We start from the raw sequence: 16,513 nt of genomic DNA, 5'->3' as shown, positions 1-16,513 counted from the left end.
GATGCAAACCTAGATGACGGGAGATCTCTCAATAACCATATGTTTAAGATATTTAATTACATCTTTTTGCCTGTTATTTATATACAGATAATTTTGACATCGATGACTGTTTTTCATTCATCCACGACTGCATCTTTGTATGTAGTAAATATTTTGTGAAATCTGTGCGGTTCATCTCTCTCTTTTTGTTTCCTTTTATCTTACTTTACGCCCGTGTGGATATAGTTTGATATGATTCTTGGAAAGCTGGAAAACGATGGTAGTAGGAAGGTGAGTTGACAATTTATGTTTATATTTTATGTTTAAGTCTTAATTCGAAGATGAGGGCTCATGCTGCAATCATTGCTGCTGTCAAAAATAAAAAGTTATTTCTGGCAGGATTTTCTTTTGCGTGTTTTTGTTCTGTCAGTTTCAAAGCAGTGGGATTGCACACATGGGAGCAAGGTAATTTGGTAATCTTCACAAATATTTTTTTAATGTTACAGTTCTTTGCCAGATAGATAGTTTTTAGATTATACCATTAGTGGAGAATCCTGTTTTCTTGACTTTATTCCTTTTAAATTTAACTGTATTCTTACGTTTCTTTTGATATGAAACCAGCAATCTCAGTTTTAAAATAAGTTCTTCCAGATGATTTAGTCTTACTTTTACATTCTCACTTACAGTAAAATCCTTCCCAGATATCCTTGACTCTTTCCTCTCTCTTATTCTACTTCTGTCTATTGTTTCTTTTAAAATTCTTGTCGCACTAACGTTTATCTGCGTACGATTTCACTTGCAACCTGTCATACACAAACAGCATCCCTGGAGACCCTGGCACGTTTATACACTGAAGTCTTTTGTGTTTTCTTCTCTTCTATAATGTGGCATCAACAATTAAAATAATTTAGAATTTGACCTGTTATCTGGGTCATTTTGAATGAATTAGAGACCGCAGATGTCTCAGTGTTGACTCTGTTTTGGAGAAAGTCTCTCTCACAAGAGCTCTTTCTATTTTTAACGTGTCCCTTTTGCGCGTTCCCATGGAAATGTACAGGCCATTCTAATCATAATCCAACAAGTAAAATATTCATTGCCTTGACAGAATATTCAGGAGTTTTTAAGCATTCTAATTTCTCTTCTCTTCTCTCCTTTCGTTTTTGTCTCGCCTCTTTAGCCTGGAGTGATAGACAAGTTTACAAGTGACACAAAACCCATTATTAACAAAGTGGCTTCTGCAGCAGAAAACAAAGGATTGTTTGAAGAAGCTGCAAAACTCTATGATCTTGCAAAGGTAAATATCTTCTATGTGCTACCTTAAATATGTACCTGGTTCACCATTGTTTTTCCCCAAACATTCTCCTTGTGATGAGGAGGTTAAATTTAATCTCGGAGATTGAATTACCCCTATTAAAGCAGGTTATTTCTGCTGCTCTGAAAGCAGAACCGTTGGCTGCATGGAGGGGGGTTTCGGTGAGCAAACCCAGATGGATTGCGCTCCAACCCCTTCTGATTTAAGACATTCTGGGTCTGGATCAGCGTGGTCTTTTGAAGAGATTGCCCCATGCATGATTCTGTTGTGGGTAGTGAGGTTATTTACCTGGAGTGTGCTCTTCCAGTTTCATAGCTGTTGAATTGAAGTCTAAAATAGTTGGGCTTTATAGTGAGTGCTCTTTTTGCTTTCAAAATATATTTGAAATAAATGTGGATGCAACCATAGTTGTAGAGGAAAATCAGGGGAAAATATTTTTTCACGTGAGCCAGCAGCATTATGTTGTTGCTAGCTAATATGATCTTGCCTCTTTATGGGCGGGAGGAGGCATCTCTGAGCTTGCACTAGACCTTTCTGCTTTTCCAGTGAGATTAAAACACTAATCCCAACGTGCTCCTTTCATTTGTCTGTAACTTTAATACCAACAGAACCCTGACAAAGTTTTAGAACTGATGAACAAGCTCCTCAGTCCCATTGTTCCCCAGATCAGCACTCCCCAGTCGAACAAAGAGCGGCTGAAGAACATGGCCCATTCCATTGCCGAGAGGTAAGACGGGAGGGCAGGACTGGGTGGTCGCGCTGGACCTGACCCAGGACTGGCGATTCAGTGGGTATTAATTCCTGACTCCGATTCTGCTGGCCGGACCGTGGCATCTGCAGCAATGCATTTGGGAAGAGAGAGAAGAGGGCAGAATTTACCCTGTCGTGCTCGTCATGGCTTGTAGTACCCAAACCAGAAACATAACCTTCAGGGGCAGGACAAGAAGCTTTTATCTGTAGGTGAATCAGGAAAAGGGAATTGCAGGATTGCCAACCAGAGACAGAGTCTAGTAAAGAGCAATAAAGATAAATTATTGCATGGTTTAGATGATTTTTAAAGCAAAATATAACAATTGCAGATTCATTGCTTGCAATTCACTTGTTTGATATAGTATTGAGAGAGCGCTACAAAACCAGTAATTCCGAGTTCTAACAACAGAGTGCCAAGTTCAGTAGCTGTCTGCAAACTTTATTTTGCTGCTGCTTTAATGAAAGCTGAAAACGGAACATTGAAGCTGAGGTGTGTATGTGGCTAACGTAACCAGTGGACCTTGTTTCCCCAACCTGTTACTTTAGGAAAGCGCCATGGGGTGTTCAGAATAAAAGAGAAATGGAAGTGACCAAAAGGCACGTCACCTGCAGTGTTGATGTGCTAATGAGGGTCTGTGTTTGAGAGACATCAGTGCTTAAGATTCATTAGCAGCTAGAAGTCAGGAATAATCTGCTCCTGAAAGGTCATAATTGCAAAATAGCTTTGGGATGTTTTTAAATCGTCTTCTTTTGGTGCATCCTGTCACAGTGACTGCCGAAGACAGTTCCTGTATTTTACTAGAGCAAAACGTGGGTACCTGCGAGAAATGTCTTACTGCTTTTTCCCCAACCATTCTGGTGGGGAGGGAATGAAAATGAACTGAGCATGCTTGCCAGCTCTGTGAAATTGGGAAGACAAATACAGAAACACATTGATTTCAGTCAGAGGCCTTTGCCTTTCTTCTTTTGACGAGAGGCATTTGCCAGTCACTGCTTCAGCCAGCTGTTCCTTCAGTTCGTCAGGCTGCAGGCTGAGTGAAAATTAATGCCGTATTGACTTAGTGAGAGACTCCATTTGGTAGTTAAGGAAAATTAAACCTAGGGCTTGAATTTCAGCTTCAACAAAGGCCATAATGGGCTTTGTTTTGCTCCTTGCTTTGATCTGCATGACGGGGGCTAAATATTGCTGTTCAATAATGCCACTTTACAGCTGCAAACCTTCATGATTGCGAAGCCAGCACGGTTCTGATTAGCTCATCTTCCTGCCAATTAAACGTAATGGAGAGCTTTTCCTCATGTACCGTGCCGCAGACAGTACTGTAGCGATACAGCTTTCCTCCTGTGAGTTCTTGTGGTGGTTTTGGAACAGGGCAGATACGCTCTTGGCCTTTTCTGGTCATTATCTGGCTTCCTCTTCTGCGTACTGTGCACTTGACCGCTCTTATTGTTACCTTGAAGGAGCTCCTGTCTGACCTCATGCTGTTAGGAGGGAGAGCAGCCAGCCCCTCCAGTTCATCTCCTGGCAGGCGTAGCTAGAAAGAGCACGCAGAAGCATCTAATCCGTTTTTAATTCTGAACTTCTCGCCCGAAGCAGGCGGTTGTGCCGGGGAATTGTCTGCTGTAAAGCAGCATGTTAAACACGCTTGTACAGCGCTTGCCTTGCAGGTCTCTCATTCCTGGCGCTGTTTGCTCCCTGAATATGGGAAATATAAACACTTAACAGGAAGCAAATGCTGGATTTGATGGAAAATTAAAAGTGGGGGGGGGGGGGGGGAAAAAGCCACAACCTGTGCAAATTCTGCCTCCTGGTGAGGGAAAATTAAAGCTGTCCTTTGTCAGATGCCTTCTGTCCTTGGGCTTGATGTCGCCGCTTCCAAGAATTGCAAGTGCACGTTTATAAATGTGTTTGCCATTTTGCACAAGAAAATTGTAATACAATTTCTTTCAGGTACAAAGCTCAGGGGATAAGTGCAAAGAAATCCATTGACTCCACGTTCTACCTTCTGCTGGACTTAATCACGTTTTTTGATGAGTATCACGCCGGTCACATTGACAGGGCCTTTGATGTAAGTTTCAAGAGTTCTGTTTGAAGTGCAGCCTTCCTAATGCCCTTGAAAGCCCAGAATGTCTCAAATAACATCACTTAAAGCAAAAATTTATATTTAATGACTTAGAAGGTGCTGCAGTGCTATAGGAATTTAAAAATTTCTTACCTGTTGCTTAATAATCAGGAAGATCTTTCTGGAGCTGTTTTGTAGACACTGAACAAAGTATTCCTACTGCTTAACAAAGTCGGGAGATAAACCAATAAATAACAATGAAATGATTTCTCTTGCATGGAATCAGAGCATTCCGTTAACACTTCAAAACTGTACTTTATTAGTACATGGTACATAGAACGTTGATTATCTATCCTGATTCCTGATTTTGTTTTTGAAGATCATTGAACGCCTAAAGCTTGTACCTCTTAGCCAAGACTGCGTGGAGGAGAGGGTTGCTGCCTTCCGGAATTTCAGCGATGAGGTAGGTAATACTTCCTGGTTTTAGCTTCCAAAAGCCTTTTGCTGTGTTAAAGGGATCTTAAAACCTTGTCATCTCATCATTCTTATTCTTTCATGGGGAAATAGGATGGAATTATTTTGCATTTGTACAAGTAGACTCTTGGCTTGCAACATTTTCACCTTAGCGCTGCTCTTTGGAGCACTAGAATTCCCTACCCAGAAATCCTGTCTCCATTTTGCGGAAGGCATCTGCCGACATGAATCTCTCTGAACTTACTGCGTTTGATTCAAGAATTCAGAATATTGAAAACTTTCAGCTGTGCTGCTGACTTTTGTAGGGTCTCGTGTTTCCTTCCCTCCAAATTAGAGGCACTCATGTAATTGGGTATTAGCAGATGAAGCATAAAGGAAGGTTATTATTGCTCTTGAACTGTTTTAACTGGAGGATGATGCTTCTATTCTAGACAGCATTTGTGTGTATTTGGGTGCTTTGGAGTTTTTTTGTCTTCAGGCACTTTGGGTTTTATCAGAACTATCAAACATGAAGGTGCAGCCATTGTATGCCTCTGTCTCAAAACTCTGGGTAACTTTTTTTTTGCCAGGCGGTACAGTCACAGCAGGGGTAACTGTTAAATGTGTGCCTATTCTATGAGTAAATACCAACCGTAGTTACCATTGCTTGGTTTTCTGATAGGGTGTAGCAAGGGTAATGATTCTGTCAACCCGCTTTTCATTGCAATATGTCTCTTTTTTTTCTTTTTTTTTTTTTTGGTCCCCTTCGTTGCGTAGATCAGGCACAATTTATCAGAGGTCCTGCTTGCAACCATGAATATTTTATTCACCCAGTATAAGAGGATGAAAGGCACCAGCCCAGCCACTCCTGCCAGACCCCAGCGGGTAATGGAAGACAGAGATTCGGTAAGATTGTAATCCTCCCTGTCTGACAAGTTTTCCTAGTTACTTTTTCCCCTGATTTCAAGGGACTGGGCTTCAAATAACTGTGAATCTCTCATGGTCTTTGCTTTTGAGTGCTCAGTTACTTAGAGTCTGAGACTACTCAGCTTGCTCAGTTACTTAGTCCTGAGACTAGGCTCTCATAACTTCAGCTTAGTGTAAAGAAAGGATATTGCTCTAAATGTCACTGAGCTGATTAAGATCTACACTATATATCCACCTCCTAGCAAGAGAAAACAAGTGTTCAGTTTGCTTCTTGGTGGGTTCTTAAACAGTTAACAGACGTGGACAGTGCGGTGTCTCTAGGATGGTTGCTGCTGCTGCCTTGACAACTGAGCTGTTGTTTTTCAAGAACCCGATTTCCACTCCTTTCGTTTGAGTTAGTACCCGGTTCATGCAGAACTGATGCCTGGTGGAAAGCCCCTTCCTTGACTCGCTTCTGTAGTGATGTGGGCTGATGTTTTCAAAGCGCCCTTGAGCAATACACCCCGATGCCCAAGTACATTCACGTGGTGAATGGCTGTAGCGGTTTGCCAGTGGTGTTCTGCTGCCTCTGCAGCAGAGTGAGCAGCTTCCAGGGGCGGTGGTGCTTGGTCTGCCCGCCTGCTTTGGATGGCTGACAATGGTGGGTTTGACTTCACTGCTAAAGTCGATGCTGAAGCATTTCCCCCACCTACTATGGGAGCCCACGCCTTCAAGCCTCAAAATAGGTGCCACGTCATTAAAGGGCACAGACAGATTTGTGGGCACTGGCCTGTCAACATGCTGTGTCGAGCAGAAGGGTTCTCAGCTGAGCTGTCCTCGGCTTTGGTCTTGTAGGTCTTATTAAGTTAAAGCTGACACAGGCACTTGAAAACCAAGTTGACCAAACCACTCATCCCATCTTACAGCTTAAGAAATAAATATAAACTCCTTTTGAGAATGAAAACAAACTCGGGCCCCAGCCAGCTTTGCTCCAGGCTTTAGTCATCTGCAAAAGTGCCTTTGATCTGTGAATTGCAATATTGGTAAAAGTCTTAGTAGCGTCTCTAAATTACATCAGAAAATGAAAGGCTCACGTAACGATGCAGCCTTTGCACGGTGCTGTCTGTGGGTGAGCTGCGGGATCCTGCCTTGCAACTGCGCTTGTGCTCTAGATTCGCAACACGGGAGGAGAAGGCACGCTGCTTGGGCTTCTCCCATCTTAAATTCTGCACGTGTGAAGAAGTCCCAGGCTAAGGCAACCTGTTACCTGCTCTGTGTGTTCCCCAGGTTAGCACTGAGCAAACAGCCTCAGCTCCTTGCTTTCCACGTGAGATTTTTATTTTGGGTTTGTGTTTCAGTCTTGTGCCTTACGTAGAAGCATTTACCATCTCCACAGGGCTGTAATGCTGTCAGGTGCCATCTAAGTATGAATACCATCGCTGTGGCCTACCAAAGATTGTTGGGCTGTTTGGTGATGGGCTCAGCAGCTTTGCTGGCAGGAGTTTGTGTAGAAGGAAGCCACCGCGACATCGTGTCCTACCAACAGCGCGCCTCTTACCAACGTGCTCAATGCGAGCGTGCTTCATAAACATGCTCTGCGCTCTTGTGCTCTTACTGGAGATCAGTTGATGATTTACCTTGCAAAAAACCTGTGAAAGCTTTGTTTTATCAGGCTGCCAGTTTCGTTAATCAAGCTTTTGGCCTTGCGGTAGGATCTCCTGGCAGCGGGGTGTCAGTGGTGTTGGAGACACGGGGTTTCTGAGTCGTGGAATCTGGCTGCCGTGGGCAATAAACACTGCGCTTAACGGTCAGAGGGGAAAAGTGGCTGCTGTCTCTGCAGCCAGGGAGGTGGTAAGAGAATAGTTATGTGACTGTAATGTCAGAAGGAAGCATAAATCTCCTAATGTAGGATTAACTAGAGAGAAAAAAATTTACAGCCCTGTACCTCCCAGCTGCCTAAAGATTTGCACGTGCAGAAAAATACCAGGCATGGGCACATGGAAGGTAGGGTAAGAATAGCTTTAGGCTCTGTTCCCCTTTTTTCTTACCCTGAAGAATTTCCTCCAAGACTGCGGGAGCAGGGAATCTAGATCACTTCAGTTTCCCTGCTTCTGGGGAGCAACTCGGGGGATTTTAGTGGTGGGAAGAAATGAGGACATTTCGAATGTGAGAAGAGAGGTGTTTCTTCAGCAAAATCTCCCGGTTCACTGCCGATATGAGCTTCTGCAGGCTGTGCTTGGCAAGAATTTTTCTGTTGAACTTCCCTGGGAGAAAGGCGGCTTTTCCTTTTTCCACGGGGAAGCAAATTTTAGGAGAAATCAGGTTCTTCCAGAAGCTTTAACAGTGTCGGCGTGTTGCCCAGTAGACAGTGCAAGCAAAAAAGGACCTTTCTTTGAACAGGTCCTTTGAAGTCCCTGGATTTTCTCTAGATCCTTTGGAGCAGACAGGTTCAAATCGCTCTGTTCATCAGAAGAATTTGAAAACGAGAGGTAGTAGCTGTTCATAAGACTGAGGTGCGTAGCAGGGAACGGAGTCCCCCAGAGTAGGAACACATGGCTCTTGAATTTGCCCTCTGGTGCCACGCACTGGTCTGACTGGATCCTGCTGGAATGGGTCGGGGGTAGAGGGGCTTTGGCAGGACCAGTGTGGAGCCAGCAGGGTGGAGAGGAATAGTACCTGGGGAGCCCCCTGAACCTAGCAATGCTCTCTGCTAGGACATCTGCTGTCCCGCTTTGGAGATCAAGTGGGCTGTATTGAGAAATTATCGGGTTTGGAGTCGGAGCTGGAATTTTATCCATTTGTTTATTTCATAATTAAATTATCCAAACTTTGTTTTGAGTCTCTTTTTTTTGTTTGTTTTTTTAACGTATATACATTACTTAATTTTGGGAATGAGGGAGCAAAGTCCTGTCCCACTTGGCCTGCTCCATTTTGTTGGATTTCAGGCAGAGATTGCCGCAAGCCCGGACTGCGGTGCTGGAAACTATGGCCGCGGTGACAGCCCTGACCCAGATGCCGGGAGTGCATGACAGCAATGTCATACGCTCCCTGCCCTGACCCAGGGTGGCCAGCTCTCTGGAGCAGCCCAAGGGCATTATCTCGGCGGCAAAATTAGGTCATGAAAGGAATGGAATTCTTTTTTTTTTTTTTATTATTTATTTGTGATCTTAATTTACTAACATGCATTAAGTAATTACAGCCAATAGAACATCTAGACCTCCAGGCTGCTCTTAACCTCTGCAAACCTCTGACCGTTCTTCCTGAAGTGTTGCAACCTGTCATGTTGGTTTGATTTTTAAAAATAGACCGGCTCTAGTATCATTGCTACCGAAAAGGTAAAGGGAACAGTAACTTGCACTGCTCCTAAGCCTTTCTTAGTCACAGTGAGAGGTTTTGGTTCTTAATATTTTAATTCCAAAGAGTCAGATACCATGACATGCTTTTTTCATCTACCACCTGCTTTGACCTCCACTGAAAAGCAGGAGGTCAGACATAATTACACCACCTCGCCCTGTAACAGATTTGGAAGCAGACTAGAAGAAGGGTTGGCTGTGACTGGAACTGAACGAGTAATTTTCGGGCCACCTCATTAAGTAGCCGCGGCATTGGTGTTAAGTGTCTTGAAGCAAACACGAGCATCCCGGCTTTTCCGTTATCAGCTTCCAAAGTTCCTCTGTTGCAATTGAATAACCGACTGGTTTAACATCACCCCGAAAAAGGGGTAGAATTTCCCAGATGGGCATCAGGGACGGTGTTTATAACTGTGGGAAAGAATCCTCTTGCCCTGGGAAAGCCCACTCCCTGCAGAAATTACAAGATGGCTGCAGTACAGCAACGGCCCACGTTGCTGAAAATGTTTTTTCTTGGGTAATTTTAAATAAATGGGATTTTTTTTTTTTTACGCAAAAGGGTGACTCGACATGCTTTTAATGGTTGCAAAAGGAAATAATTGGATTTCCTTCCAAATGCGGAGATATATTATCCAGAGAGCAGCTCTGAGAAATAAAGGTTACATTTGCTTGTTTGAAAAGGCAAGTGTTTAACTCGGCTTTCATTGTGGGGTTTTTTGATGCTAAAGTAACTGTGCTTTATTTTTCTGTTTTTTTAGCAACTTCGATCTCAAGCTCGTGCACTGATAACATTTGCGGGGATGATCCCTTACAGAACATCGGGAGACACCAACGCAAGACTGGTGCAAATGGAGGTCCTTATGAATTAGCCGAGAAGCTTTTGCTTAGGGCTGCAGCATCCCGTGCCTGTCTTTAGTGCGTTCAGAGGGTGGGACCAGTATCGTTTTGTATTCTGTATTTTTGTTGATGGAAATAAATTTCTTTGGTTTCTATTTGTTTTTGACATTTTCATTTTCACCGGTTTTTGTGGTTTTATGTTTCTATTCATTTTCTTTTAAATTGGTTTGTATTTAGGAAATTGTTCTGAATTGGTTAAGGGGCTGTGCAGAGAAAGAAGCCATAGATTATGGGGAGGGACTCTTGGTCAGGGAGGGGAGCCGTAGGACGAGGGGGAGCGGCCTCAAACGCAAGAAGGGGAGATTTAGATTGGATATCAGGAAGAAATCCTTTATGGTAACGGTGGTGAGCCCCTGGCCCAGGTTGCCCAGAGAAGCTGTGGCTGCCCCATCCCTGGAGGGGTTCAAGGCCAGGCTGGACAGGGCTTGGAGCAACGTGGTGTGGTGGGAGGTGTCCCTGCCCAGGGCAGGGGGTGGCAGTGGGTGGGCTTTAAGGTCCCTTCCAACCCAAACCATTTTATGGTTCTATGATCTGCAGTAAGGAGGTGAATGAGCAATTATATATAGCAGGAGAGGAAGTGGAGAAGAAAACTGTGATTCAATGCTTGGTGAACATACAGCTTGCAAATTTTAGGTCTGTTTATTTTTTTGAATGCATGTTAAATGTTGAAAATCTGTTTATGATGCACTGCACGCGTGACACGCTGTTGTCAGTCCATAATGTTGTCTTGTGTGGGGTGTGTGTGTGTTTATGTGGTGCAAATGAGCTCCGTGTGCTGCAGAGACTCCTTTATGCCTAACGAAGTTTAAACTCTTGGGTCGGCGTCTCAGATGTACACAGCTCTGCAAATCCTGGAGCTCCGCCGAAGTTTTTGCAGGAGCAGCTGGGCTGGGAAACAGGTATATTTTGGTAGGAGAGATTTTTTTGGATCAACACCGGAGTTTTTAGACAGTTGCGTTCAAAATGATCCCGTATCGAGTTCACCAGGAGAAGTAAGAAGTCCAAGTGTGGCTGCGTTGGGCGTGGGTAGATATGACTGTTGGTTTAGCGGGAAACCTGAGTCCCACTGAAGCGAGGGGCATTAAAGAATAGTTGGCTTTAAATGTTTTGAGATAGAATTAACTCTGTGTGAAAGCCCAGGGAGCGTGTTATAGTATAAGCTTTTCTCTTGAACGTAGGCTGCCTACCTTTGAAATGAAATGGGAGGAGTTTTGGTGGTTGCTCTTGTTGGTCCCTGCACACACGCCTTTCCACACTGCTGCTGTCTGGTTCTCATTCCGTTTGTGTTACTGGGATCTGAGAACTCATGTGGTTCTGGGTACAGAACAGGCAACACAGGCAACAAAACCTCTAGGGGCTGATTTCAACCTTTGCATGTTAATAGCTATCGTGGGAGAGAATTAATCTCCATTTTGCAATGTCTGAGTTTAGCAGCATAGAGCGATATTTGACTGGCTTGATGACAATTTCCTAATCATTTTTTTTTTCCCACCAGAAACGTTTTAGCATAAGTTTTGTCAACCTTTTGGACAGGAAGCAAAGGGATGGCTTGCCCGAGCCACCCAAAACCACATCTCGGCGTTAGTGAACTGGCTGCTGGGGCTCCCAGCCAATATAGCTAGGGAATGCGTGGCACGGAGCGCTCCTACAGCACGGTCGGGATTGCTGCAGCTGAAGGCTGATTGAGACCCGGACAACACCCTGCAGGTAAAGAGGCCTTGGTGAGTTACCAGGGAGTTATTTTGGGGGGGGGCAGAATTGAATTGTCTAACAAAATGTCAAAGGTGAGTGTGGAAAACTTTATTAGTTATTATATTTCTGGCGTATTGCTGCGTGAGTGCTTCTTGGTATGTCTTGGTCAAAAATTCATCCAGTTCCCTAGAGAAAAGGTTACCAAAAAGCAGGAGGCAGAGCAAGGCGTCTTTCCAGACGCTCGCAGCCAGACCTGGTTGGAGGAGGGTTGCCCCACGTACGGATAATCCCTGCTGCTGTGTTTTTCCTGCTGGCGCTCAGCCCCTGTCCTCGAGTCACTCCCAGCATCAAACCAGCTCACGTACGGAGCGGCTGGCGAGTCTGTACCTGTCCTCGGGCAACCGCTGACCTGAGCGAGAGGGACAGCATCTGCCGGAGTCTGTTTGGGAAGGGTGAAAGCCACCTTCCCCGCTCTAATTCCTGCTCCACCCTCCACGTAGGGACAGAAGTCCTTTGGGGCTCAGCTCTCACTGACGCCGTGTGCGGGACCTTGTTCTCCTGCCTTTGGCCCATCCCCTGCTCAGCTGAGCTGTTGTGCTGCCTCACTGGTGTGTTTCTGATGTCAAACGTTGAACCTAGGGACCTTGTAAACACAGCAAGTTGCCCTTTTCCTGTCTGCCCTTGGAGGATGGCTGTAGCAGATGCTTTCCAGTGCTTCTCAGCTGTCACAGGTGTTAGTGAAAGAGAAAATTGATGACTGTATGCAGCTTGCTCCCTTTGAGCTCAGTGGTTGTCACTCCAGCCTCTGGTCCCCTCTAAGCTAGGCAGAAACTGGGGTATTTCATACTTTGAAAAGCCAAGATGGTCCTTCTGTGATACACAGACAGAGGACACGAACCCCAGGGAGTCAAAGCCCTGGGACTAACCCTGGAAAGGTAAAGCCCAGCCCTGTTTCAGGCAAGATGTGAGAGGCTGTGGGTATAACAGAAGGTGCCACGCGTAGTTGGAATTAAACGATTTGTTCTTGATTGCCCTGTGATTTCTCCTTGCTCCTGTGCAGGTTGAGAACGTCCGTCTTCCCGCGTTCCCAAGAGCGGTGGGTTCCAGCCCCACGCCTGGGCCTGGCTTTGGCGAACCCGTCTCTTCTCTGCGCGACTGCAAGGGCTTTGCTGCATTGAGGTAGATGCTGACGCACGTACTGGTGCTTTGCTGAGTAAGGCACCCCCGTGGTTTTCCAGATGTCACTGTTTTTTCTCCACCCCACACTTATTCTGCTGGAGGGGACAACGTGGTTCTGCTCCCCTGGGTCTTTGTACCTTCACACTCAGACTTGCTAAGGCTTAGCCTTGGTTTTGTAAGTATTCCTTCTGCTGGAGGGGCTTTTCGGGCTGTCAGTGAATTTTTAGGTTGTGTTTGGAGCAGCCTGCTCAAAGGTGGTGTCACTAAGCGCTCCCTTTACACCAGGGAGTAATGCTCGCTTTTCCAGCGTGGTGCCGTCCAGGGCGTAGCGAGAGCTGCCTCCGTTTTCCTCATGCACAAAAAGGGCTTCGATCTGCTTGGGCAGACTCGCACAGGTCGAACTGAAAATTGGGATAATGTGCGGCAACATCGGAGCAAGTCAGTGTTTGTAGTTTGCCAGCACAGTTTGCAGCAGATCTGTGGACGTTCATCTGAGCTGAATTTATTCTGAGTATAAGAATAAATCTTAATTAAGTTAATAAATCTTCTCTAAGTCAGTGGAGGGCTCTGACCCTTTGTACACGAAAAAAGTACAGGTGAATGTTGCAGATTAAATTTAGGGTAATTCCATCTGCTTTTTCCTACTCTGGGACTAACCCTCGGCAATGAAGAGCCTCCAGGTAGATGAGGTGCATCCTAAGGGGGGGGCTTGTTACTCTGAGTCAAACGCAGCTCAGGCTGGTGTTGCTAGAGAGGATTCGAGGAAGGAGTGAAAAGGTGTTTGCCGTGGGAGCGTGTGTGACCCTCCGTCCCGCTATGGATGCAACGTGCAGCGCATCCCGGTCCGTTCTCCAGGGTTTGCATGGCTCATCCCTGTGCATGTTTCACATCCACAAGCACCGTGGTGTCAGCACGGCAGTTCGGAACGCTTCGTATCCTGCACGTCCTTCAAACCAGCTTGGAGTTGACATGGTCTGGATTTACGGGGGAGTTGCAGAGGAATCTGCCCTATGTTACCTGTCCAGTGGCGGGGGGGGAGGAAAAAACAAGTTAAAGCTCTGCCCGGGGGTTAACCATGGGCTTCTGGTAAAAACTAAACTGAGCTAAGGAAGACAAGCCAGCTCATGTGAGGCTTTAACGGGTGCCAAGGAGCAGAAGCCCTGCTGAACCGTGCCCTGGGTGCCCTCCTAAACGCTGCCCTGCAGCCGCTCTCAGTGCGTCCCGTCCTCTCAGCTCAGGTTCTTTGGGTTTTGGGGTTTTATTATTTTTTCTTATCCCCCCCCAACAACATTCATTCTTCTAAGTATTTTCAGAGCGGTGCCTGCACCGTTACCCCAGCGTACGCTTGGCTCAGCTGGTCCTACAGTCAGGTTACTGCCTCCGGCCTGCGAGGTACGGCCCCGCTCCTCTGCCTTTGCTTGGGTTTCCCCACGGACTGCAGATTCTGCATCTCCATCCTGATTTTTTTTGTTTTCCAGACAAATGCTAAACGGGGTGGCTCCTCCATTCTCCTGCCACTGCTGCATTTGTCTAAGACAGCACTTGGACCTTGTTCCTTGCAGGAGCTGAAGGAATTATGTTCAGAAAGAATGAAATCATGATTTTTTTGTTGTTGTTGTTGTTCTTATTACCCTCTCAACACTTGTCTCCCCAACCTTAATAAACCCCGGCCTCTCGAAGCAGCCAGCTCTTTGCTTTCCAGCCTGGAGGAAAGAAAGGGGATATTGTTAATTCTAGTTGTGTGTCCCTGGGGTGGGACCGCGCTCAAATGCGGCCACCGTTCATGTCCCCGTACCGGCATTTTTGTCCTGTTTCTCTCTGGCTCTGAAGTTGGAAGGGATGGGAATAGTGTCTGGAAGAAGATGGAAGACGATGCCTTCGGCCATGGCAGGTAAGGCTGCTGGCGGTGGCCTGAATAACCATCAGTTTTCCCAGGTTTCCTTCCCTGCACAGCCGAGAAGCTTGAGTCCTGCTGCGCACGGTGGGTTTGTAGAGTCCCTGCTTCCTTCCCGTGTCACCCAGGGCGGTAAGTTCCCTCTTCCGCAGGGATGGAAACGGGACAATTAACAACTCCGTTGAAGTCAGAATACAGCGCTTTGGCAAACTTTAAAAGAAAGGTGCGTAAAAGCATTGCACCACTCTCCGCCTAATTCAATTCACGTTCATTGGATGCGTTTAATAGCCAGAATGGTCCAGGGGATCGGCTGGAAGCGAGGGAAAGCCCTGCGGAAGCAACGTGGCAGCTCTCACTGTGCGAGTGGAGGGGTTGGAGCTCTCCTCTCCCGCTCCCAGCGCCGGATGGCCCCGGTATTGTTGCTGCAGCTGGTGTTGTGAATCAGGCCGACGACAAGCGCATCCTACTATCCGGCTATTTCACTACACCAGGGTTGCATCATACCACTCGCGTCGCTCTTCGCCCGGCCTCCGGAGTCTCGTCTCTCACCCGGAGCATCTTCTCTGGAGTCTCCTCTCTCGCCTGGAGCATCTTTGACCGCGCCGCATTTAACAGAGATACCCCCTGGTTAAGAGACTCCGTGATTCCTGCTGATTTGGGCAAGTTAGCGTTTCTGGTGAAATAATGAGGTTCTAAAATAAAGCCATTCCTGCTGGGCACGAGTCTGCTGCTGCTTCTGTTGTTGTGAGAGGAAGCCGGTGTCCACCTTTGTCACAGTTTGAGGAACCCACAGCAATTTATTGTCGTTTAGACAATTACTCTGTCGCCCGGTGACCCCTCCCCACTCCGGAAGGGGAATTGGGAAAAAACAAGGAAACCCGAGGGCTGAAATATAAACACATTTAATAGAATAAGACTAAATAATTAACATTAATAATAATAAAGAACCAGTACTGATCCCGATACCAATATAAACCACACGAGGACTATTGCCAGCCTGTTCCCCAGCAGAAGCCGTGCACTCCCCGCAGGGACAGCCAATGTGGGACCCTGCGAGCGCTGCGGCTGCGGGAGGAAGGGAAGGGCTCAGGGCTGCGGCACCGGGGCGAGGAGTGCTCAGGATGGCAGCCATCAGGGGAGGGAGAGAGAGAGAGAGAGAGAGAACTCCTCAGCAAACTTCCTAATTTATACTGAATGTGCCGTTCATGGTATGAAATAACGCTGTTGGCAGCTTGGGGCAATGCCCGGGTCTCGCTCCCCCTCGTCCCCGCACCTCAAAAACACCGAGACCTTGAAACCCGCACCCCAGAACTGGCGATAAAGTAAATATTATCACCAATTCAGGCACTACAGTCTCCTAAAAGTGCAGTTTTCCCAGGCACTAGAAGAGACCTTACTGAGAAGTAAAATTACTGAAAGAGAAATCAATCCTGTGCTGCTCAAACCAGGACAGCGCTGCGGGCGGCGTGAGGGGTGAGGTTTTTTCCCTTCGTCCCCATCTCTCCCTCCCCTGGGCCGGCAGAGGGACGGGTGCCGGGGTTTGGGGGGGCTGAGCGGTGGCGTGCGGGGGGGCTGCCTGTCCCCAGCTCCCGGGTAAGCGGGTGCGCGCTGGCCTTACGCCATCGGGGACGACGTCTGGCCACTCGCGCACAAACAACACAAAGCAAGTCCTCAAAAAGCAGGTTAAAATTTGTGCATGAATGCAAAAGATGGCCAGAGGCAGCCGGGTGGGCAGCCCCAATTTTCCATTAACTTGCAAAGCGCGGCGGGGGGGTGCTGAAATTCAAATGGACTCTGGTGCTGCCCTCCAATTTTATTGCCTGCCGTCTTCGGCGATCTTATCTGTAACTGCTTTTCGGAGCACATGTGACAGCGGGCTGCCGGGGTATAAATGACACCCGTCCCTCCCCCTGTCCTCGCTGCTGGTGGCCGTAGGGTGAGCGCTGAGCGGCAGCGCGGCCTCCGCTCCTCTTTTATGGGAAGCGGTGGATTAAATCGGGCGTATTAAACTAAATTTGGGGGAGTTTGGAACCCTGGGTGC

General features: G+C 46.8%; 1 protein-coding gene and 1 long non-coding RNA gene across 7 annotated transcripts in view; one reads left to right on the top strand and one right to left on the bottom strand.

Annotated features, from left to right (window-relative positions):
* Window positions 1-9,792, top strand: part of NUP93 (nucleoporin 93) — an 81,710-nt gene extending 71,918 nt beyond the window's left edge. For all 6 annotated transcript variants that reach the window (XM_054200947.1, XM_054200945.1, XM_054200944.1 and 3 more), the window contains 7 exons: window positions 226-270; window positions 1,157-1,273; window positions 1,900-2,018; window positions 3,990-4,107; window positions 4,481-4,564; window positions 5,332-5,460; window positions 9,569-9,792. In XM_054200947.1, the coding sequence (XP_054056922.1) occupies window positions 226-270; window positions 1,157-1,273; window positions 1,900-2,018; window positions 3,990-4,107; window positions 4,481-4,564; window positions 5,332-5,460; window positions 9,569-9,679 (723 nt within the window). In that variant the 3' untranslated portion in view covers window positions 9,680-9,792. The remainder of the gene's footprint in view (window positions 1-225; window positions 271-1,156; window positions 1,274-1,899; window positions 2,019-3,989; window positions 4,108-4,480; window positions 4,565-5,331; window positions 5,461-9,568) is intronic.
* The window catches only part of LOC128909367 (uncharacterized), a 199,762-nt gene that overhangs the window by 80,312 nt on the left and 102,937 nt on the right, over window positions 1-16,513 (bottom strand). The gene's annotated exons all lie outside the window — the stretch shown is intronic.

Source organism: Rissa tridactyla, chromosome 4 (assembly GCF_028500815.1).
Source record: "Rissa tridactyla isolate bRisTri1 chromosome 4, bRisTri1.patW.cur.20221130, whole genome shotgun sequence".
Lineage (NCBI taxonomy): Eukaryota > Metazoa > Chordata > Aves > Charadriiformes > Laridae > Rissa > Rissa tridactyla.
This window is presented reverse-complemented; position numbering and strand designations above follow the sequence as displayed.